The sequence below is a fragment of the Muntiacus reevesi genome, chromosome 5, assembly GCF_963930625.1.
Source record: "Muntiacus reevesi chromosome 5, mMunRee1.1, whole genome shotgun sequence".
Classification (NCBI taxonomy): Eukaryota; Metazoa; Chordata; class Mammalia; order Artiodactyla; family Cervidae; genus Muntiacus; species Muntiacus reevesi.
Genome location: NC_089253.1, coordinates 49,777,260 through 49,800,933, shown reverse-complemented (window position 1 = coordinate 49,800,933; position 23,674 = coordinate 49,777,260). Strand labels below are relative to the sequence as shown.

General features: G+C 48.9%; 1 protein-coding gene and 1 long non-coding RNA gene across 13 annotated transcripts in view; one reads left to right on the top strand and one right to left on the bottom strand.

The window, feature by feature from the left end:
* Positions 1 to 2,532: 2,532 nt before the first annotated feature.
* Positions 2,533 to 23,674, bottom strand: part of PPFIA4 (PTPRF interacting protein alpha 4) — a 50,573-nt gene continuing 29,431 nt past the window's right edge. For 6 of the 12 annotated variants that reach the window (XM_065938169.1, XM_065938170.1, XM_065938175.1 and 3 more), the window contains 14 exons: positions 22,196 to 22,436; positions 21,711 to 21,746; positions 21,354 to 21,487; positions 20,886 to 21,052; positions 18,949 to 19,045; positions 18,369 to 18,450; positions 17,618 to 17,818; positions 16,884 to 16,946; positions 14,391 to 14,566; positions 10,796 to 10,893; positions 9,962 to 10,137; positions 7,783 to 7,851; positions 3,776 to 3,950; positions 2,533 to 2,893 (listed from right to left, as the gene is read on the bottom strand). In XM_065938169.1, coding sequence (XP_065794241.1) covers positions 2,757 to 2,893; positions 3,776 to 3,950; positions 7,783 to 7,851; positions 9,962 to 10,137; positions 10,796 to 10,893; positions 14,391 to 14,566; positions 16,884 to 16,946; positions 17,618 to 17,818; positions 18,369 to 18,450; positions 18,949 to 19,045; positions 20,886 to 21,052; positions 21,354 to 21,487; positions 21,711 to 21,746; positions 22,196 to 22,436 — 1,852 coding nt within the window. In that variant the 3' untranslated portion in view covers positions 2,533 to 2,756. Of the gene's footprint in view, positions 3,249 to 3,775; positions 3,951 to 7,782; positions 7,852 to 9,961; positions 10,138 to 10,795; positions 10,894 to 14,312; positions 14,567 to 16,362; positions 16,451 to 16,883; positions 16,947 to 17,617; positions 17,819 to 18,368; positions 18,451 to 18,948; positions 19,046 to 20,885; positions 21,053 to 21,353; positions 21,488 to 21,710; positions 21,747 to 22,195; positions 22,437 to 23,674 lie in introns of those variants that run through there. The other 6 variants (XM_065938174.1, XM_065938176.1, XM_065938173.1 and 3 more) reach the window with 4 other exon arrangements.
* On the top strand, positions 3,521 to 23,332 carry LOC136169920 (uncharacterized). Its single transcript, XR_010663466.1, has 5 exons — positions 3,521 to 3,633; positions 7,676 to 7,774; positions 17,994 to 18,184; positions 18,516 to 18,645; positions 20,161 to 23,332. It is a non-coding gene; the product is annotated as an uncharacterized lncRNA (long non-coding RNA).

Genomic DNA, 23,674 nt, shown 5'->3' with positions numbered 1-23,674 from the left:
CAGTTACATGGTCTCAGCTTTACAATTTTCTGTTCTATAAAATGGTGATGATGATACATCACAGGGTTGTGAAGATTTAATAAGCTAGTACATTTATCATGCTTAGAATAGTGTCTGGCACAGAAAAGTTCTCAATTTTTAGTAATTTAATAATAATCCTCATAAAAACCCTCTGAGATAATATTGGCTCATTTATTCATTCAAGTATATTCATCTAGGGACACATGAGATCAACGGATTCACTTAAAGTAGCTTCCTCACAGCCCTGTGGGAAAGACTAGAGAGGACAATGACTATGCAGAATCATGGGGTGCAGAGAGTGCCAGGGTCAAAAAGGGTTGCTGGCTACCTAATTCTGCGGAGGAGAGGCAGGCAGTGCCTCCCAGGGGATGCTTGAAGTGGGTCTGGAGAGTTCACAGCTGCAAAGGCAAGAAAAGTATTTGTGCTGCCTTCTGGAGATGGGGCTGGATAGACACACTTCTGAGTTAAGCTGACACAAGATTGGTGAGAGGGAGAGAGGGTACGGGAAAAAGTCACGATAGCCTCTTGTCCTGCCCCAAGGACTTGAATCTCAGATCTAGAGGTGCTGGGGAGTTGCTACATAACTGAATAGCAGTGATATGACTGACGGGTGTTTAGGATAAGTAACTCTGGCATCAGTGAGAAAGGCTATGAGGATAGTGAAGCAGGTGTGTACAGAGGAAGAGAAGAAAATAAATCAATCCCAGCAGTTAGGACTCCTTACTCCTTTTCCTATATTCCCTTGGAACAAGTAACCCAACCATTAACCTACCAATTCCATGGTTACATAAGTAAATAGAAGGTCACTAACTACAAGTTTGAAAAACTCTGATATTTACACTCCAGCATACAGCAGCCCTTAGGACTATGGAATAAGCTAGATGTATCAGGTAAGCTTGAAGTTTGTTTGTTTTTTTTTTTAAAAAGACCAGAGCCATGTGTATGTTGTCTCAAGACCACTTTATTTATTGGTATATACACACCCACACTCAACACTCATATACACCCATCCGCCCATTCTTGATGCATGGAGCCAGTACAGTGCTGAGAAGGGACCTGATAAGACACAGGAAGCTGGCGGGGGGGCGGCGGTGGGCTGCAGTATGGGTCACTGGTGACTCTCCAGATAAAAAGTATATTGATGGTGAGGCAGAAGATACATCAAGACAAGAACCTTCCATCACTGTATGCATAACCTCACTGAAATACATCCCAAGATACTCTGAACAGACCTGGATCCTGCTAGCTGCTGCCTTATGACATAACCAATTAAGATAGGGTTAAGTTGCAGAGGAGAAGCTGGGACTGAATTTCCCACTTAGCCAGCCCATCAGAGTTCCCTGAAGGAATCAGATGGCCTTATGGTCTCTGACTGTGAGTTCATCAATCACAGGAATCTGGGGCTCTTCCATAATCTTAACATGCATTACCCAGAGACCAGGGCTCTTTCTCTCCATTCGACTTGTTTTCTGCTCAAGAACACCTCCAGCTCCACTGCCAGTGGCCTGACAGACAGGAAGGGCAGGTAACAATGAGAGCAAGGGCAGGTGAGGATCTTGCCCAGACCCATGGAAGCCCATCCAGCCCCAGCACTCTGCAGCAGAAGGCTGGAAGTGAGGCACTGCCCCAGGCTCCATCACTCCTTCTAGATGGGGTTCTGACCCTTCATCCGACCTGCTGGACTAGCCCTTACTCAGACCCAAATCATCAGCTTGCAAACTAGCTGCTCAGTCACCTGAAGATTGGCACTGCACTGGCCCCTCTCCAGGTAACATGACCCAGGTATTTTTCCTCTCCTCTCACTAGAAGCAGCTCTGGGTTCCATCAACTCATCCTAAATTTGGGTTCCAAACACTTTCAAGCATCTTGACAGGAGGAGTATGTGGGTGAAGAAGGAGAATTTATTGGAAATGACATTCCTACCAAACCAGGACCTACATCCCTCAGCCTTAGATGCCACCATGCTGCTGGGGCAAGCAACTGAGACTGGGCAGGTGTCGGGAATTTCTGGAGGCAGCCCCTGCACACCAAAAGCACCTAGAACAAAGGGTGACAGTTTGGGGACAAGCAGGAGAATGGCAGTCTTCAACAACACTGGATTTCCTGGACCTAGGACATGATTCACTAAAGGGGAAGCTTTATTTTCCTGCTAGGAGATCAGGGGGAGGAAGCCTCAGATTACCTTTTTCCCAAACCAGATTTTAAGGTCAACGTATTAATATATACTCAATTCACTCATTAGGTACATTTTTGAAGGGCTGGGGTTATCAAAGAAGTGGGTCAGAGGGGGACAGCAAGGGAAGAAATACTGGGTGCATAGCTGGCAGCGCATGGTTAGCTCTGTTCTGCCCCAGAGCCAAGATCCTTCTCCCTCCAGCCCAGCAGCAGCTCTACCCTACAGCTGGGGCAGGAGGCAATTCCCACTGCCACTTGGGCTTAGAGCTACCACAGGACATTGGATCTCCCTCTAGCTGACCTGCCTGCAACCTCTCACTGGGCAGGAGGGCTGAATTTCCCCATGCTTATGTTGATGTTTGGGATTCAACTTAAACCAGGGCCTAGAATCTCCATCTGAGCCTTCGTTCTTCCCAGGTTCATCATCCTGAGGAAGAATAGGGCCATCTACATCTCCTCCTAGCCCCCAAAGAGGTCCTGAGGGTGAGGCAGCAGCTACAAGGTGCGAATGAGTCGGGGGAGGGAAAATGATGGGGGTGCCAAAAGCAGACGGAGACCATCTAGTGCAACCAAGAGACAGACAGAAACCAGAATGCCAAGTAACCCAAGCAAGAAGTCTGAAGCTCCCTTTCCTTGGAAGGGCCACCCCAGTCCTTGGTGCTGCGTCCTGGTCTCCGGTGGAGTGTGCAGTCCAGACCTGTTAGATGCAGAAGATGGAAGGCAGAGTCCATCTATCTCCAGCTGCCTTCCTCTCCCTGCCGCAGACCCACAAGCACGGACGACCTGGCTGCCTCACACCACCAGGAGACCCAGACACATCCCAGAGAGCCTTACGAGGGACACACGGTGGACTTGGGGTAGCGGGATGCTGAGGGGTAGACGAATATATTCTGAGAGAGGAGACTAGGAGCTCTGGGAGTTAAGGGGAACCAGCAGGACAGCAAGGTCTATCCGAGCCTGTGATACCAAGCAGGAGGAAGCTGGCCTTGCGTGGGGCTGTGGCTAGTCCCGGAAGGCGGAGAGCATGTGTCCGTAGAGATAGTGGGAGCGAGCTGAGAGAGAGAGAAAGGCATTTGCGCGGTGAGTTGGGAGCGATCCCCTGGGAGACGGGTTGCAAGGTATCTGCGGCGTGCTTGCAAGCTCGAAGCGCCCAAGGCCTGAGAAAACAGGAAGGGCAAGCGGGACAGTGGGTGCGAGCAGCGCTGGAGCAGCAGGGCCGGCCTGCCAGCCACAGGCGCTGGGAGGCCTCGAGCCCGCGGACGGCGGGCCGCGGAGCGCCTGCGCCCCGGGCCCGGCCCCCTCACCCCAAGCCAAGGGCACAGCCGCGAAGGACCAGGGGCGGGAGGCGGGCTCAGCAGGAGTAGGTCCGCACTGCTGGGGTCTCCAGTCTCCGTGTCCCCGCCGTCCGGACAGCCGCCGGGAAACACAGAGCGACGGGTTAGTGAGCGCACAGCTAGCAAGTGGGGCCCTCCCGCCCGCTGCCGCGTTAGCAGCGCCAGCCCGGAGCGGCACGCCCCGCCTCGGCCTCGCCTGAGCGCCAGAGCCTGCCCTGCCCTGCGCCGCCCCGCCTGCCGCTCACCTTCAGGCATGGTCTTCTTCGGCGGGGGTGGAGGCGGCACGGGCCCCATGGTGGACGCGCGGAAGGCTGCCGGGAGCGTGTCGGCCGCGGCGCTGAGCGGGGCGCGGCCGTGCGGGTCCCGCGGGCGGAAGCGTTTCCTCCAGGAGGGCGCGCGACGGAGTCCTTTTTCTTCCCCCTGCACGGGGGTGGGGGTGGGGAGGGGGCGCGCAGAGGCCCGGGGCTAGGGCGCTACAGCCGCCCTCCCTCCCTGCCTGGGAGGGCAGGCAGTGCCTGTTCTAGGGGCACCTTTCCCTTCAGAAACAAGAGAGCAAGGTCACGTCCCATTTCCGGCCCTCAGCCTTGCCCTGTGGAAAATGACTGAACGAAGAGGATGGCTCCGGAGAGTCCTTCCGATTCTGAAGTTCCCTGTCTCTAGGCGAGGTGGGGTCCCCTCTGTTTGAGTCTGACATCCTGCAGTTTAACTCAGTTTCCCTGTCGCCTCAATCATCTCAAAGTGGGCTTGGGATGCCCACTGACCTTTAAGGTACTCCTCCTCTCAGCCTCATGCATGGGAAGTGGTCACCAGCCAGCCTCCGTGCACTCCTTCCTGCCCTTCTGGAGACTCATTCTGGCTGCAGCCCCAGTGTCCTGGAGGAGTGCTGGGTCAGGAGCCAGGAGACCTGGTTTCCATTTTACTAGCTATGTGACCCTCACAGGTGACCTCTCTGAGCTTCAGTTTCATTATCTATAAATGTGCAGGCTGCCTCTCCCCTGGGATCCAGGGAGAGCAGTGACAGGGCTAGGTCAGGTAGATGGCCAATCTGAACAGACTCCTCCAAAGGAGGCAGTGGACAGCCCCCTGCTATCTGCCCGCTCTATTGCCAGCCAAGTCTCCAAAATAACTATCTCTGCCAAAGGGCACCCAGAGCCATAACCCTACAGGATGTCCCTCTGCACAAGCCTCCCAACCCACCCTTTGGAGCCCACATCCACCCTCCTTGGCAGCCATGCCTAAAACCCCTCAACCCTTGTGTTGGCAGAACTGGTGCAGATAGAGTGCTACCAGCCGGACTGAGAGACACCAACCCACCAGTTCTCACTTCAACAACCTCTCCCAGCCCCATTAGGTTTGCTGCTCCTGCCCCAAGTAGGGCAAATGTTCCCATCAGTTCTTAGCACCATGTATCTCTGTCATAGCATTTTTAAATGTACTGATGAGATTATGTCATCAATTTATTTCTCTTCTTCTCCTCTTCCTTTCTCTCCCCCACCTCCACTTTCAAATTCTAATCTTCATGGGACAGAGATTTTATTCTTTTGTTTCAACCAATATATTCCCCAGCTTCTGAGTAGTGTCTGGGAACACTGTAGGCACTCAATAAATAATTGTTAAATGGCAGCTGGCTCCCTATGCACACATCCCATCCCTGAGTTTATGAGGAACTTTCTTCATCATTTCTGTCTTCCCCATGACCTTATCCTTATCCTAGTCCTGAGACCCTTCTCTTCTGCATGCTTTCTCTCCATTTCCACCTTCAGCCAACACTAAGGTCTTGTTTCTGTTTTTCTCCCCGTCCTCTAACATTCAGGTGTTCTTTCTGTTTGCCATCTCCTCATTTCCCTTGAGTCCTGCTATCCACATACAGGAGAACTGGATCTAGCCCTCCAGGGCCTTAAAGCTTGAGAAGGGGAACCGAGAACCAGAACCATCAGAGAACATAGTTCCAAGAGACAGCCCAAGATTGCTTTATGATGTGCCAGATGGCTGGACAGGAGGCGGGCTCTTGGATCTGCAACCTCCCCCCTGCCGCTCCCCCACAGCCCCAAATCTCATATTATTCATGGGACTTGGCCTTCTACTTTAAGCTTCCTTTTAAAGAATCAGTTCTTTCCAGCCCTACACCCAACTGCATCCCAGAAAGCCCACTACATTGCCAAGATAATATCACCTACTCAATAACTCCACCTCAATGTCTGAAGCCTGGTATCTCCACTTTTAGGAGGCAATGGAATGTAGGAAAAAGAATACAGGAATCAGATACACTTTTGCTCCAGTCTTGCTCTGCCACATACCAGCCTATGACTGTAGATAAGTTACCTGTGACAGCAAGTTACCTCTTTGATCTTCAATCTCATCTGTAAGATGGGATAATAACCTGTCTCGTGTGATTATTACTAGCATAAAATAAAATGTCTGCCATCACTTCACTACCATGCTTTACCCAATGCCTGGCCCAGAGTAGGCATTCAAAGATGATTTTTGTCAGGATTGAAGGAGTAAAGAGCTTTCTAAATTATAAAGCACCATTCAAAGATTTATGAGAAAACTATATCAAAGAAAGCCTAGATCCTGGTGTATGGGAAATAAGTAGGAAGGTCCTCCTTGCAGGGGCATTGGGAAGATTCAGATCTCAGAACGGGGACACCTAGTGGGGTTTGGCAGTTTATCTCCTTGTGTGTGTGTATTTGGTAAATAACACACTCCAAATTTTAAGGTACCTCTATGAAGAAAACACCCCTTTACAAATTCTGTGTGTTTCTGAGTGTGTCCTATCTACCCAGACAGAGTAGTCATTCCACAAACAGGTTTTATCTCTGTTAAACCCAACCAAGAAAAGACTAACTGATAAGTAGATAACGCTAATGGTGACCCATAAGGAGGCCCAGAAGTCTAAAGAGAGGCACTGATGGGGGTAGGGGTGCAAACAAAGAAAATGGGAAGCACAGAAAATGGGAATCAGCAGATCTGACTGAAGATGGAGAAATTAAAAATAAATAGTCTGGGCTCTTTTTTAACTTGTTTGGAATCAAGGCAGCTAAGGTGGACCTGATTGGGAGGGCAGGCAAGGCTGATGATAGGAAAGTGAGTAGGGAGGAGGAAGGGGAGATGAGGCAGGCACTGAGGGGACTGTGTCCTCAGGAAACCTATGTGTTAGTAGGCATCTCTTACAGAAGCATTATGGCCAGAGCTTAGGAGTCTTCCCAGAAACAGTCCAGCCTAAACTCGAGAGGAAGGCCTGACAAAATCTAGTTGGAAGGGACTATTTCTTCAGTGACCAAGGTATATGAGTAAAACTAGAGGGGAAGCTGGGATGACAGCAGCCTGAGCCATGTGTTTAACTATGTCACACTGAACTGAGGAACATGTGAGCAAACCTGTCATTGAATGACCTCAGCATAACTTCCACCTCCAAACAATCACACTGCTGGATGGATTGGAAACTTTATGAACAGGCTGGAGATGTGCTTTGCTGACAACACTGAGAAGAGGAGGTCTAAGAGATATAGTCAGAGAAGGCAATTGCACCCCACTCCAGTACTCTTGCCTGGAAAATCCCATGGACGGAGGAGCCTGGTTGGTAGGCTGCAGTCCATGGGGTCGCTAAGAGTTGGACACGACTGAGCGACTTCACTTTCACTTTTCGCTTTCATGCACTGGAGAAGGAAATGGCAACCCACTCCAGTGTTCTTGCCTGGAGACTCCCAGAGACAGAGGAGCCTGGTTGGCTGCAGTCCACGGGGTCCCTAAGAGTTGGACACGACTGAGTGACTTCACTTTCACTTTTCACTTTCATGCACTGGAGAAGGAAATGGCAACCCACTCCAGTGTTCTTGCCTGGAGACTCCCAGAGACGGAGGAGCCTGATAGGCTGCTGTCTCTGGGGTTGCACAGAGTCGGACACGACTGAAGCAACTTAGCAGCAGCAGCAAGAGATAAAGTAAAAGGTATGATCCCAAAGAGATGGCCTTTGGGGGAAACCTCTGAGCTTCTGTAGTTAGAAGGTTTGGGGCACAGAGTTCGAAAATGCTAGAGGTTCAAGGAAGGAGTTTCATAGAGACTTCTCTAGGCCTACTGCTAGGCATGTTTCTGCCTCCTCAACCCCGACATCATCCCCATCCTCTATGGCTCTCCTCTTTTAGGTTACTCCACCAGTCATCAACCCAAGGAAAGAAGAACTCATGAACTTCAATGAACCAGCAGTGACCACCAGATCTTCAAGGTCCCCAGTTCACAGCCAGGTACTCACATCATCCAGCTTCCGGTCTGTGCCCAAAGCCAAAAGGTTGTTGAACTCTCTCTCCAAAACTTGGCGTGCCTAGAGTCCACGAAGTGAGAGAGGGAGAGTAGGGAGGGGCTATAGTTAATGACTTCTAATACCATCTTTCACCTGTTTCGTAGGGAGTACAAGGGTGGAGATGGGGTTTTCCCATTGGCCTTTGATACTGTTCCTTTAGGCCTGACCTTGGTGTCCTCCTACAAGTGAAACTGTAAACCTTAGAATTTTTTCATATGGCGCTAATTAGAAAACTATAATTAAAAAAAAAAAAAACAACTATAGAACACAAGGATGGACAGGCTTCACCTACTGGGGGAAAAAACCAACAGTTTGTCTGTAAGGGAATATCATGGCATACTGCCTCTCTGAAGGGGTAAATATGCATGGAGAACATGGATAATAAAGATTTAATTTATTTAGATTATATAAATGTATTTTGTGAGGTTCCAAATAAACAGCAGGAGACTGCTCAGTCATGGATATCGGTAGCCCTTATGCTGCGTGGGGCATAAAGGCCTTCTGTAGGCCTTCTAGTACTTTAACTCACTAGGAGATTTGAGAAATGCCAGAAACAAGAAGTTTTCAAAATTGCCGCCAGATATTTTTAACCATTTTTAATGAAGGATTCCATACTGGATCAGATCCTACCTCCCTTAATAGCTAAGCTAAATGAATGGGTCAGAAAAATAAGAATGGTTAGAGAGCAACAGAGGGGTAGCCCTGCTACTGTTTACAGATGTACTGCCATCCACAAAAACTGGATGTATGTAGAGACAGGAATCAAGACAAAAGTCCATTTTTGAGTAGAAAATACGAACCATAGAATTCTGTGAGGACAGTCTTTGTTGGTAATGGGAACATAATATTTTTATAAATGATCAAAAAGGAGATGCACAGTTAATTTTCAAGTATCCAGATGACACTGTTCCCCTGGGTAGTGAAAAATGACTATGAAGCTGTATAAGTGGGCAAGAAGGCGACCAATGAAGCTGGAGGTGGACATTCATGGAGAAATTGCATTTTGTGGGGAAAATCTCAGCTCTTCCTAGAGAACAAGGGGAATCTGTGCGATCCATTCTGACTGGTGGGGATGGGTCACTGCAAAGAGACTACAGGACACCCTGGGCTTGTGTGCTGCCATCACGCCTAAAAGGCCAATACACCACCAAAATTACGAGACAGTTCAGCACTACCTTGCACAAGCAAAAACTTGTCTGTTCCCAGAATAGCCTGTGCAGCTCTGGTGGTTGAATTTCAGAAGATACATGACAGCTGCAAACAGTCCAGACAAGGGTAGCTAAAATGATAAGGGCATGGAAACAAGTCTATATGAGAAAGGCTAAAAGAATTAAGACCACTCTGTCTGGAGAGACAAAGCCTCAGACCCAGAGGTAGCACAATCAGGGTTTATGAAATGACAGAAAGTAGAACTAGTCAAAAACAAACATCTGTACCAAATCACAGACAATTAGGATGAGGCAGTTCTCGTCCCCAGGGGAAGCCCAATGTGAGTTACATGTAGGAGAAATAAAATCAGGAAGTACTTTACACAACAGGTAGTAATTCTAGAGTCCATTATCCACAGGAAGTTAAAAAGGTCAGACATAAATAAGTTCAAGAAAATTTAGATATATTATTAGATGATAGCTCCATAATAAATATGAAATGTAATGGAAGGAGATGTCTAATCTTTTGAGCTGTTGACAGGGAGACAAAGCCTTGGCATGGAGAAGCTCTGGGCTATGTTATTTGGTATATTTAGCTTTCTTAAACCTAGGGACCCAGAAGCAGATCCCTAGGATGGGAAACAAAGGAGATACAGGTTATCTGGTCTTTTTGGGCCCTAGGGCTATTCGTTTAGGTCAAAAAAGCAAGTCGAGGAAAAGTCTCAACTGCAATGACGTAGCTGGGAGGAGATGGAGGTGCCCACTGCAGTGGCACCAGGCCTGTGCTGAGCATGTTCTGTTAGTGAAGAATACTTCTTTCCTAGGGAACTTGGTTATGCACAAGGACCACTTGGAGGTTTGAGGACATTTGTGATGCCCTCTAGGACAGGCCTCCCACCAATCCAGAAACCTATGCATATCAGAGGGAGAGAAAGCAAGAGGAAAGGGAGACTGAGATTGAGACTGATGACAAGGATGCCCACCTGGGTATTTTGTGTGGGTATCTGGAGAACCAGGGCCAGTGTGTTGTGGTCAAAGTTCTCATCCAGGGCCAGCAAAGCGCCATGCACACCACTCTCATGGAGGTTTCCTGCGTAGTCCCGGAGCCCAATAGATTGGACCCAATGAACTACCTGGTCATTGGTCCAGACCAGCACATCTGGAGGGTGGGGGCAGAAAAGGAGCAGAGACAGGTGTGGCCAAGGCCTCTCCAGGGACAGAAATGGAGGTTCCTGGACCCAGAGCCCCAGTCTACCCTGTTTGTCTTGGTTCCTACCCACTCCCACCCCCCTCAACTTTCCACATCTTCTTTCTGTCCTCCCTGGCACCTGAGCTCTTGGAGAACCAGCCCATACCACTCCATTCTTGCCAGGCTGCAGGTTCAGGTCAATAGGCTTTCTCCCCAGAGCCCCTGTATCAGGCATCCCCTGTCCCTAGGCAGGAATGGCCCTTTTCTTAGTCTTTCTACCTTCAGGGTCTCTCCTAAGACTTGCCTTTCTTCCTGGTCAAACCCTACCCACAGCGCCAAGTTCTCTGAGCACTTTCTCACATCCTTGCATTTGTCTGGTTGGTGGCCCTGTCTTGTGTGTGCGGTGGGGACTGTTGCAGCTGATTGGGCAGAGGCTGTTTCTTCTCCAACAGATGGCAGCATCCTCTGGGCAGAGCCTGTGTCTCCCTCCAGGCTCTGCCTTCCCTCTCGGGTTTGGATCTCCTCTCTTCCCACAGCCAGAGGCCGGGTCCTTGCGGCAGGCCCTCGTCACCCCCCAGGCTGCTTCCACAGCCCTCAGCGGAGGCTCCACCGAACCCGACAGGCTTACCCTTGATCTCATGCTGGCTTTCCTCCCGCCGCTTCTCCAGCTCCTTCCGGTCATAATTCAGCCTCTTCAGGCACATGATGCCATACTGAAGACTGGTTCTGCAGGCACACAGCTCCCCTGAGCCAGAGCCTCAGTGGGGTCACATTTCTACCTCACTTGCCCCATATCTGGCACCAGTCACAGCACATCAAGACCTACATCCTCCAGCACAAAGAGCATCCCCGCCTGCTCCTTCTCTGCCTTCCCCAGGGCTTAGACATGATCCATTCCAGGCTTACTTCCCTCTCGCGGCCTACGCCACCCGTCTTCCCTCTCAGTCAGGCTGTGAGCTTGACTGATGAAGGAAGGTTCTTTGAATGATAGCAACATGTCCCTCCCTTTCCAGGGTTTGAAATGACAAAGACCCCTAGGGATACTCTTTTGTGTGCCCATTTCATTGAGTCCCTAAAACGGCCTATGGTATGACCTGCCCCTATACTGACAGCCCCGCTGTTCCTCAGACACGGCAGGTTTGCTTGGCTTCTGTGCCTTGGGGCCTTTGCAGTGGCTGCTCCTTTTGACTGTGACATCCCTCCCCTTAGACTGCTACATGGCTCACTCTCCTGTCTCCTTTAAGTTTTTGCTCAAATGTATTTCAAATTGAGTAGTTACCTTGTCCACCTGATTTAAAACTGCAACATCACCAGCATCACCCCCAGCCCATATTCCCAACCTACCTTACTCTGGTCTAATGTTTTTCCTACCACCTTTTATCTATTAATATTCTTCATATTTATAATTCCTTGCTATGTCTCCCAGTTACAATGTAACTGGAAGTTTTGTTTTCTTCACTGATGTATCTTAAATCCCTAGAATGGTGCTTTACACAGTCCATAAATGTAAACATCATAAATGCTAAGTGGATTACATGAAATAATTCACATATACTATTAAAGTACTTTACACTGTACCTGGTGCATAGTACGTACTCAGTGAAAAATGATTAAGCCAGGCCAAAACCCAAAAACTGTAGAAGGGACCCCACACACTATCAGTCCAAGTTCCGACCTAATGCAGCAGTCACCTCTTTAGCAACCTTCTGAGTATTATGAACACCTGTGCCTGAACACTTCTGGTGACAGGGAACTCACTGCCTCTCAATGCAGCTCATTCCACCTTGAGCAGCTTTCCTTGTAGTGTTCTTTAAACTTGAACACTACTCTGTCATTCAGCCTCTCTGGATTTTATCATCTATAAAGTGGAGGAATAAAAAAAGGTCTCTCCCAACTCCAACTGCTTTTGACTATCACTGAGGTCATTACTTTGTGAGATTGAATTATGCTGGATTGCTCCCTACTTTTCTTACCTCAGTTCTACCCAGGTAGCCCATCTGCCTAGAAAAAAATCCCTTATAGCTCAGAGACACCATTTCTAGGAACTGTTTTCTGGCTCATGACCTTTAAGCCTTTTGGTCCCCTGGAAGGAGGGCAGATGCACACAGACCTCCTAACTGGAAGTGCCTCTGTCTAACTGCAATCTTACTATAATTTCAATTCAGTTCCTATGATTTTCAAAAGGCTGTTGTCTGGTATAGCAGAAATATAGAGCTCTTCATGTCAGATCAGTCTGGGTCTGAATGCCGGCTGTGGCACTCTCCAGCTGAGTGGCACTCGGCATGTGTGAAATGGGGGTTGTCCTTCTGCAGAATCACCGTGAGCATTAAAGGTGATCCTATCTGATAGGGTTTAGCCCAGCCCCTGAAATATAAGAGGCACTCAACAATGGTACCACTCTTAGGAGGACATTGCTGATTATTGTGTGTGTTATTGTGTGTTCTATCAAAATTGGAGATTCTCATGGAAACCTGCCCAATAGAATACTATGGTCTAAGGAAAAGAGCTCTCAGTGAGGTGTCAAGAAAGAATGTTGGCCCCATTCTGCAGCCACTTGACTGAGACCTGGTAAAATTCAATCTCTATTGGACTTGTTTTCTCCATCTGTGAAAGAAGTTTTCAAATATCCCTTCCTCATCGTTAAAAAATTATAACTTAAAAAACATTTTTTAAAGGTGAGAATATGCTAATGAAACACTGAGTGGAATGAAAGCAATTATAGACATAATTGAGGTAGTAAAGAATGTAGAAATGCTTCATTAACTCTGAAGTACCGACGATCTGGGGCTGCATCTGGAACCGTGTGTATAGGCTGAGAGTCCCTCCTGGAACCTGGGCAAAGGGTCAGAGGAAGACTTCCATAACGCTGGGCAGGGCTGGGCTACCGGATCCTGAAGCAGCCGAGGCACATCTCAGCTTGGTGGGCAATGGCCCTTCTCTCCCCAGCCCCATCAATCACTCAGAGGGGACAGGTGCAGCTAGGTCTGGCAGCCTCCCAGACTGACAGAGACGAAAGAGCGCCTTTCAGTCCCAGCGGTGAGGGGGGAGGGCAGACACAGCTGAGGGCCCCAGCACAGGAGGTTCTCCCACATGGTCGCAAGAGAATTGGGTTTGCGTCGGGAAACTTGCATTCTGATAGTATCCCTGAGTGACCTTGGGCTGCTACTCCTTTCTATGCCTCAGTTTCCTCACCCATAAAAATACGGAGGCTAACTAATCTCTTCCAAATATAATTTGTTCTTTATGAGTTGGAGAGACCAAGGGACACCTGCAGTCCAAATAGAACCTTGAAAAGCCACACACTCTCAGCTGTAACCTTTGACACATTAACCACTCAAGGCTAAAGACCTGACTCAGGTAGCTGGTATGATGTGAAACTGAATGTTAAAAAGGACTTCCTAAAAACTATAAACTCCTGGAACTATTACCACCTACTTTACCCTCCCATGCAAATGCCAGCTGGGGTCAAGCATATATTTCAAATGAGTGAAGCAGGCTGGAGGGGCTGGGAGGACCTGGGGGATACCTATGTTTTAGGAGGGCTGCCTCCCTAGCTCCAGCTGGTTGTTTCCATGATCCTGTTTTTCAAGAGAAGCCAGACATCCAGAATTCTGTGTAATATTTCCTAGTGTTTAAATGTTGGCAACTAAAGTCATAATTTTAAAAATATAAGGTAGGCCAAACAAAATACATTAGTGAGCCAAATTCTGCCCTCAGGCTACCAGTTGGTGACCCCCACTGCAGACACTTTTGCACAGATCTGTCAACAAAGAGAAGAACACTGGATGACTTCCTGGACAAAAGGATGTATGTTTAAAGCTGAGAGGCTCAGATCGAGGATGTCAGCAGAGCAAGAATTCAGACAGAACCTTCCTCTGATCTTGTAAGGAATTAGGTACCTAAAATGGATGCTGGGTTCAATATGAGTCTTCTCGGGATACATGTAGGGAATTCACCAAGCCCAGTGACAAGAAATTAAATTCATATCTATGAGGAAATTTTTCCAAGTGAAGCTAAAAAGAAATGACTGTGTTTTATGAGCTGGAGGTGAGAGGATTAAACCCTCAAATTGCAGTGGAGACAAAGATTTGACTTTCCCTAAATGGAGATCTGTCACTATCCCAAACTGGTAAAGAAAGAAGCACCTCTATTCCTGGAGACAGACCCCCAGAACTGGGGGAGACCTGTGCTGGGAGGCGGCCTTGGGTTCCAGCCTGGCTCACCGGTGGGAGCTGTCCACCATCTTCAGGTGGACTCGCAGATCCTTCTTGGTGAGGTGATCCAGCATGCGAGCATCCACGAGGCACTCCATGAAGTAGCTGCGGTACTGGGGGAGCCCCAGGCTGGGGAGCCATTGATTCCCAATCCACTCGTGGTTCATATCCCCATAGACCAGGGTCTGGAGGACAAGATAGAGGAGGATGGGGGCAAAGGCAGTGTCAGCAGGTTGAGAGAAATCTTACTCCAATAAAATCTCAGCTTACTTTCACGGAGAGGGTGGTATAAGTGGGAGGTGGGGATTTTTAATGGAATTTTTAAAATCCTGAAATGTTGTATTTACACTCACTTATCAATTATCTACAGTAATGAACAGAAGCATCTATCTAGGCAGCAAATAATAGGAAATCCTTCCCATCAACTTTGAAAGGCATTTGTGGTGCTGTAAGGCAGACTTGCCTCCCTGATTAGTCAGCCACAAGCCTGCTAAGTCAAAGGGTCAGGCTGCTTTACAGAGGACCTGCAGAGTGGCTAAGAAAGCCAGTCTTTCTTGGGAAACTGTCTTCATATGGTCCACAAGGGACTCTGTTTGACTAAAGATGTAAAAAAAAAAAAAGAAAATGAAGTGAGGTGAGCTGCGCCTGAATAGCCAGCGCTCTTCTCTAAGGCTTGGTGGTCTCTCCAGAAATCCTCTAGGTCCTTTGTTTGCTGCCTCCCCACCCCCCAACAGAGCATGTGCACCACCCCTACCCGGTCTGGTTCTGAGAGGCCTGCTCCAGTTAGTCACTGCCTCCTGTCTTGCAGGCAGGGACCTCTCTGACCATCTATCCTTAGAAGGAATTTTAATGGCAACCTCCGTCACTCTTTCCTTACCTAATCTGATTTTTTTAGAAATGAAAATTTTATCTTCATTATCTTTTATAAAATAGTTGATGCATATAAAATATATGCAGCGTATGTTCACTGTGAAGCATAAAAATGAAGTTAACATCTATCCACTGCAGCCTCCATCCCTGTGTCTTCCCCAGCTTGTGTCCTGCTCCCTTGAGAGGAAACACCTCTACTGAGTTTTCTATCATTCCCCGGCTTGAGAAAATGTTTTATTTGTTCTTATGGTCACTGATGTGTACTTCTTTAAATAATATAATTACATTTGCTTGGTTGTGAGTTTTAAGAGAAAATCTTTTGGGGACTTACACTTTTCACGTTACATTATATGTGTGAGTCATTTATTTCCTCCGCTGAATAGTGTTTTACTGTGACAATATACTGTAACTGATCAGTCCAGTCTACTATTGCTGCTGTTGCCCAGTAAGTATAAACAGTGCTGCTCTGTGCTTCATTTTAATTCATGGCACTCATATCTATCTGACGTACTGTCCATTTATTTGTTTATTTACTGTCTATCTCTCCACTAGAATATGAACCCCAGGAGGCTGTTTGCTTACTTCTGTAGAGCAAGGCCTAATACCTAGTAGCTGCTCAATAAATCCTTGCTAAGTGAATGAATGAAAGCCCTTTGCTAAGCTCACCAGGGGTATCCCCGAGAGGGTCAGGAAGAGGAAGAGGATTCATACAAATGATCTCAATACTCCTGGGAAGGGTGTCAAACTGAGGGGAAGAGGCAGGCATGCCGGGGGCACAGCCATCCAAGGCTCCTCACCCGCCATGGTAAAAATCAGAGGTAATGAAAGGGGACTGAGGAAGGAAGCAGGTGGGGCTTCAGCAGAGGAGAAAACCTGTGCCCAGGGCTCTTCGTGTGAAGAGGGACCTAAAAGACCAGGGCCCAGAGTAGTCCAGGAGCAAACCTGCTGGGAGAACACCACCCCAAACTGCTGCGGGTTGGTTCTGAATGAGGGGACAGGGTCTTACCTGAGCCCAGCTTCCCTCCTCACTGTCCTGGGAACAAGTGCAGCATGTCAGGGGGAAACAGGCAAAGTCAAGAAACCTGGCAGCCTCCACCCACGGCCCCATCAGGAAGAAAGAGCAGACGCCCCAGCAGCGGGATGGGCGACTAGGGAAAGCTTGCTGGGATAGTTTCAGCACAGAAGGCTGGTGCACATGCCTGTGTTTGCAGGGAAAGGGGATCAAATGTGTGTGTGGCAGAATCACAGCCAGCCATGTTCCCAGGTCCTCATCACCCTCCCTGTTCCTCCCAAGGATCCAGTGCAAGGGCAAAGACTGGCTTCATGCCTGTAGTGGGGCAAGATGCTACCAAGCCTTCCTATTCTCTGCAGTGCATCAGGAGCCTAGCGTGAGCCTGTGAGCCCCCTGGGATGCACCCCCACCCCCACGAACTGTTTCCATTCTCGCTTCTTTCCCACCAACCCACCACTCTGAGAGCAGAACTCCATCAAACATCAGGGATCCCAATCTTTCAATACAACCTCAGGGGGTTCTATCAGCTGCAACCACCTTTGACTTCCTATAACCTTCCCCTCATCCTCATGCAAGTCATCAGTCCTAACCCCAGACCCGGGACCCAAGGCCTGACTCACTGTTTTAGTGGATGTTGCCAGAGTTTCCATCTCTTCATGGGTGACCCAGACATTTCCAGAAGACTGCAGGCAGAGAAGAAACCTAGCTGGTCCTGTGTAGGGGTGTCTAGGTTCCCCATTAGGCTGAAAGCCCCAAGGACAAGGACAGAACTGCCTTCCCCAGGTCCTACCACAGGCCCAGCCCAGAATTCTGCAGTCTGGCTCTGAGCAGCTCTCTTTTATCACCGTGTCTGCACTGCTTAGCACAGTGTCTGGCACGTAGAAGTATTCAGCAAATGTTTTCTGAATGAATATGAATAAAAGGTGTGAATCTGGTATATGGACTGACCCAATCACAGAGATGGACCACAGTGAAAGATTTCATCTGGGCCTCTATGGAGAAGTTTACATTCTTCTGGAAAGGTTGGAGGGCCAGAATTTACAAATGTCCTATTCCCTCTGCTTCCCACAAAGGCCCTGTTTGCAAACTCTGCCCAAAGATCTAGAATTACTGGCAGAGGAAGAATTGGGGAGATGGAGCTCATGGGAGATATGTGGGAGGCAGCGAATTAGACCTACTGAGATCCTGCTGAATCAGTGCTACCACCTCTTGGAGGCCAGGTGGGACCCTCTGTGGGGACAGGAAGTAAGGGGCAGGACTCAATGCTACCATCTTCCCAATGACCCATGGGAAACTTTGCAGACACTATTCTGGGGCTTCTGAAAATATTCTAGGTGAGGGAGAGGCCACTCACAGTCCTGGAGGTAGGCGGGGCAGAGGGGCTGGTCAGCGACACCATCTCCTGGATGGCCAGCCGGAGCTTGAGCCGGTGCAGGGCATTGCTGATGCCAATTTCTCGCTGGATCTCTGTGTCTGATAGGGCTGACATGATGGCGCCACTCTTGACGTTGGCCCGGCAGGCTGCTACATACCAAGCAGGCATCCCCACCCAGAGCTGCAGATATGAGGCACAGAGAGTAAATTCAGCCCCTTCCCCAAGATCTGGGCTTCACTCAATACTGAGAGGCAATGGTCAGGCCTCATCCATGGTCCCAGAATAGCAAATGCAGAGCAGAGGAATTTAGACATGTGGAGATGACCATCACCAAATGCTTTTTCTCATTTTACAGGTGAAAACTCTGAAGCCTGGGAAGGTGAAGGGATTTTACCAACACTGCATGGGTGATCAGCTCCTGGGGATAGCTATAGGAAAAGTGAAACCACCTGTGAAAGTCTAATGGCTCAGCGATGGTTAATTCCCAGACTTAGCCACCTGAGAAACATCAGAATATAACATCCATTATGTCCTCCAAAGTAACAGGTGTGTATGTTTGGGGAAAGGAGTGTTGGCTAAGTGCTAGATATGGCAATTGCACTTGGCAGGGGAGAAACATGCTGGGAAAATTTTAGAAATACCACCCCTGTGCCTAAGGAGTCCTTGTCCTTTCCCACGCATCCTTCCCACCAGACCCGAGTAGACTTGGACTCCCTTTGCCCAGGTTTACCTCTAGCCAGGAGACCACAGTAGGGCCGTCCCACTGGGCAAAGGACATTCCTTTTCTCCGGGCATCTTCAAGCAGCTGGTGTCTTTCAGGAAGAACAACAACAGACTCACTAGTCCTTTTTTCTTTCTCAACCATGCTTACTCTCAGGGACCATGGGTTCTGCCAAGATGTGGACTCCCATTACCCCAGCTCCCCACCACAGGACTGCCACCTTTGCTCTGTGGCTGAAACAGCGTAACAAGAAGACATGAGGAGCAACACCTCTCCATTCCTAGAGGTGAGGGCTTTCAGTTTGTTTGCACATGGCCTGAAACACAGATATTTTAGTCTGTTCTGTCAGAGATCCCAGGTGCTGGGTCATAGCACACTTGTCTCCTTCTCCCAAAGCACCTTTGTCTCCTTGCTCAGGTCATCCTAACAAAAATCTCCCAGCCCCCACTTAGACCAGGCCAACTCAGGCCCTTTATAGGGCCTTGCTGGGCTCTGACTGCCTGAGCTCAGTCCCATGGCAGTCCTACGGGACGACCCCCTAATGAAGGGCTGGACCCCACCCTGGCAGAGCCTAGCCTGTGGTTCTTACTTCTTCTTTAGCCTCCGGTCCTTTTCTGCCTGGGTTCCCAGCTTGGCAGGCACCATGGGCTCCTGCAGACCGAGCTCAGAGTCTGTTAGTAGTACAACTAGAATGGAAGAGATGGTGTATCAGCTAGGTCCTCTGCTTCTCCTCCCAAGGCCTGGGTCAGGACTGGAGAGCAGACCAGCAGGAGGCGCCTCAGCACAGGAGAGCCCACGGGCCTGAGGGGACCACCCATTCTTCCTGGAGCCTCCACACAACATCCCTACAGCCCGGCGGTCCCACAGTGGCATCAAGTGGGTCACCCCGAGCCCAAAGAGCCTTCCCCTGGGGCCTCAGCTCTGGAAGTGTTTTCCAGCCAGATGGTTAGAAGTTGTTCCACCCTAACAGCAGCAGAATCCTAGCAGAACTTGTCCCTCCTCCAAACCAAGCTGCAAAGGAAACTTGGACAGCCAGAGTGGGCTTTGAGCTCAGCCAGGATTAGCCTGGCCTGGGCTGGGGTGGGGAAACAGGCATGCTCAGAGATGTGTGTCTGGGCCCCTTTCTCAGGGCCACTCACTTGCACAAATCACAAAATGGAACATGCATGGCTCTGTCGTCTTCTGTTAAGGACCTCCTGAACTGATGCCAGAGTTCATGGCAGGGGCAGCACTGTAGAATTCATTTAAGTCCCAGTCACTTCTCACAAGTATAGAGGGGGCAGAGGGTAATCCAGAAATCAATCTGCAATGCTGTTTTAGGTTTAGGTGCCAACATGGTGTGGGGAACATAGGAAATTATAAGGCTTCAACACAAGATGCCTCTTGCACTGCCAGACCTTCTCAGCCCTGGCCCCTCCCATCTGTGGCTGGCTCCATAATGTATTTTGCAAGGCTCTTATGCGCTAGCCCCAGCCCAGGGTCTAAACCCACCTCTTCCATTTCTCCCACACCCTTCCCTCCCCACTCTGAAAAGATTCAGCTATGTACAAAACCCTCATACCCACGAATCAATCTTTGTCTTTCTCAGACCCACCCCCTTCCCCTCTCACACACAAATGCTTCTTCTTGGCAAATTCCCACTTAGTCTTCAAGCTTCTTCCCAGGTGTTACCCAGCAGAGAAAGTCACTCCTGTCACTCCTACTGCTCCATAACTGACCTCTGAGTTCCAGAAGCACCCAGAGCATATTGCTATCTTAATATTATTTTGGAATCATCTCTTTATTTTTTCTTTTTCATTAGAAACTGAACTCCTTGAAGGAATGACTACTGCTCTGATACCTACTACGAAGCCTTGCTTACTACAGTAGTTAATAAATATCTGTTGAGCAAATAACTGAATAGATGAGGGCAATGAAAGGAGGAAGGGAGGGAAAGGAAGAAAGGAAAGAAGGGACAGTGGAAGGGACAGGAAGACAGCTAACATTTACTGTGTACCTACTACATGCCAAGCACACACTGAAACTTTATATTATCATAGAGATGTTAATAATGCTACCCTTGCCCAAGTACTTACTTGACTACAGTGTCTACAAAGTTATGATTAGGCATTATGATATTTTGAGTCTTGGAGGCAAGATATACTAGGAATTAACAAGTGACTCTCCTAGGGAAAAAAAAATCCAAGAAATTTCTCCTGAAGGTCCTGAGCACAGTACACTAGAAAACCTCCAAACTGGAAGAAACCTCAGAGGCCCAACCTCACACTTGATACAGGAAGCCCTTCTACAGTACACCAAATAAACAGCCATCCATCTGATGCCTGGCACTTCTCATGGCAGGAACTACCACCTCATGAAGCAGCCCTTCCAGCGGTGAAACAGCTCTGACAGAAAACTGCTTCTCTTGAGTGGAATCTCCGTTGTCTGTGGCTTCTGCCCCCTGGTCCCTGGCAGAGAAGTCTGGATCCAAGGACACCCTCCTGCTTCTCCCCTACTCACACCCATTTACTAGGATTAGACAGAGACCATGGCCTGTGGGTCCATCCCGGCTCGGCTGGATCAGCCTGCCTTTCTCCTTCTTCCCAAACAGGCGGCCGATGGATGATTTGATGCCTTTGCGCTTGGCACCCTTGTGCAAGGAGTCCTGGCTGCTGTTGCTGCTGCTGGGGTTGCTGCCTGGATCCTCCAAAGCACTACAGGATGACAGCCAGGATGGGGTGGGGTGAGAAGAAATATACTTAATTACAGCATGAGAGATGGGAGCTAGACTTCAGGAAGAACTTACAGTCAGTGTCAGAATTGAAAGGGCAAGGGGTTATGATCAGAGCACGGAACCAAAAGAGACATGGAAATGCCCTTCTCTCATGGCGTTTCAAAGAGAAGTGAGATGTTCAGACACCTAGGACAGGTGAGACTCAGCCTGTTCAGAGGCAGAGAGAGGGACAAGATAAACTTGGGGATGGAGAGGCTTGAGATGCAGTCTGCTCCATTTACCTCTTGCCTTCTTCCTGGCTCCGGGCTGGGTGGCCAAGCTTTTCTAGCTGCAGTGTCCTGGGTGAGGAAGGAGGAGAAGTCTCACATTTTATGGTGGCTTTATCCTCTCGGTTCTCTTCCCAAGACACTGGTGACTGAACAGACAGTGGAGCCGTCAGGGGGTAGAGGGAGAGATCGGGGGCCTGCTGACCCAGCCCAGACAGGCGGAGGGGCATGGAGACCGGCAGAGGGGAGGCCCCAGGGCCTCTTAGAGTTCAGACTCAGACTCAAGGGTCCAGGGGGGAGAAGCCGAAAGGGAAATGTGGGGGAAAATTAACAGATACCCTGTTAGTACCTGGGTCATCAGGCAGCACTCACCAGCAGCTTCCTCCTATGCTTTCTTAAGTCACTGGGCTGGAAGAGAGAGTGAAGGGTGAGCTTGGACTCACCTTTTGGATGCTTGAACGTCTACTCTAAGGGAAACCCAGTGGTCTTGGGATGAGAAGATAGAACTCAGTGCCTTATACAGGCCTGAAGAGAATATCACAGCAAAACAAACCAACAAAAAACTGACTTGAAAAAAAATAAATCAGGGCTTCCTCTGAAAGAGAGAAAGACGTATGGGCACTGGGTGAGTTTCTTAAGCATTACCCAAGGGGAGAGGGCAAGAAAGAAACTACGCAGCTCTTTCCAAACCCAGAAGGACCTGCTGGTGACCTGGCATGCCAAGGTCTATACACATCATAAGAAGAAAATGCTTTGACCCAGCTGAGAGTGAGCCCTGCAGTGAACTCCCCTCGGTCAACCCTGAAGCAGAGCCTAGTGATGACAAGGTTGTTCATCAACTGCCCCGAGTCTCTCACCAAGGTCATGACCCCCATTCGGTCCAGGTCCTGGGCAGCACTGCGGGAGGTAAGCTTAGGTGTGGCACGGCCGCTGAGTGGAGGGGATGCGCTGGCCAGGGACAAGGCAGTCAGAGAGGTGGGGATGGAACCTCGTTTGTGCAGCTGGGTCAGGTCTAGGGCCTCCATGCTGCCACTAGTCACTCGAGTTTCCAGCTCCTCAGCACGGAGCTCTGTGGACTCCTTCTCTTGCTGGATCATCCTGGGAGGTAGGCAAAATCAGGCCTCACCGTTAGCCCAGGGAGGACCAGCAGGAGGCACGTGTGGGCACTGCCTGAGTCACCACCAGTGACCCTGGGTAGAAGGTGATGCTCAGGTGTATCCCAGTGTTCGGGGGCATTGCAGGGACATACAAGGCCTTGTGGGCATAGCTGGTTCTGTCCCACTACAGCTTAGCAATTTTCTCTCTGGTTAACCAGCCTAATGTAACAAAACGCCCTAGCTGAACAAAAACAGTTGCTAGGAAAGGAGGCAAGTCAATCAGTGGAATATAAACCTTCCGGGAAGTCAGAATGCTTGACTTACCACTATCTATAGAGCCTCAGTTTCCCAATATACCCAATGTCAGGAATGGTCTAAGTCAGTAGTTCTCAAACACAGAACCTTTAATTGATGCTGATCCCTGATGGAATGTCCCTGTTCCACGGAAAAATCAGAATAATAGTGATAATGTAATGTGTATGGGGGAGGCACTCAGAGAGAAATGTGTGTACACACACTCACACACACACACACACACACACACACACACAAATATAACAATGTCAAGTATCCTCTAGAAGCAGGACCTATCTTTATTCTCAGAGCATATCTTTCCAACTTTAGGGATGTTAAAATATCCTTTCTTTGATAGAATGGCTATGATAGGAAATGGTAATTATTTTTACTGTTTCATATTGCAGAATGAAAGTGGGCAGTCATATGTTAGTACCCTTCTCTGTGTGTGTGTGTGTGTGTCTGTGTGTGTCTGTGTGGTATTTTCTTTGTAGCTTGTCTGCGAACTCCAAAAGTGTGGGAACCACTGAACCAGGTGACCCCTCCAGCCCTTTAAAGCTCTGGTGTTCTCTGCTTTGGACTTTCCTTTGCCGTTTGTCACAAACATCAACCAACTCTCTATAAAAATGGAGTAAAGTGGAGATCTTGATAACATTCCCTGCCACTGGTTTCTGTCTGATGTTTCATTAGGGATGGAAGGCATGACACAGTGCACTGAGTTTAGAAAATTTTTAATCCTGGCTCTGCCACTTACTGCACTGCTTTGGGCAAATCGTTTAATCTATCTGATTTGTTTCCTTGTCTGTAAAATGGAAATAATACTGTCTCCTCCAGTGACTGTGATAAGACTGACAAAAGCTCTCACCCTGAGTTGGCCTCAGTATGTGGCAACTACACTTTTAGTGATTGTGTTTAGCTGTAGGAGGTCAGGAACACAGCCTCCAA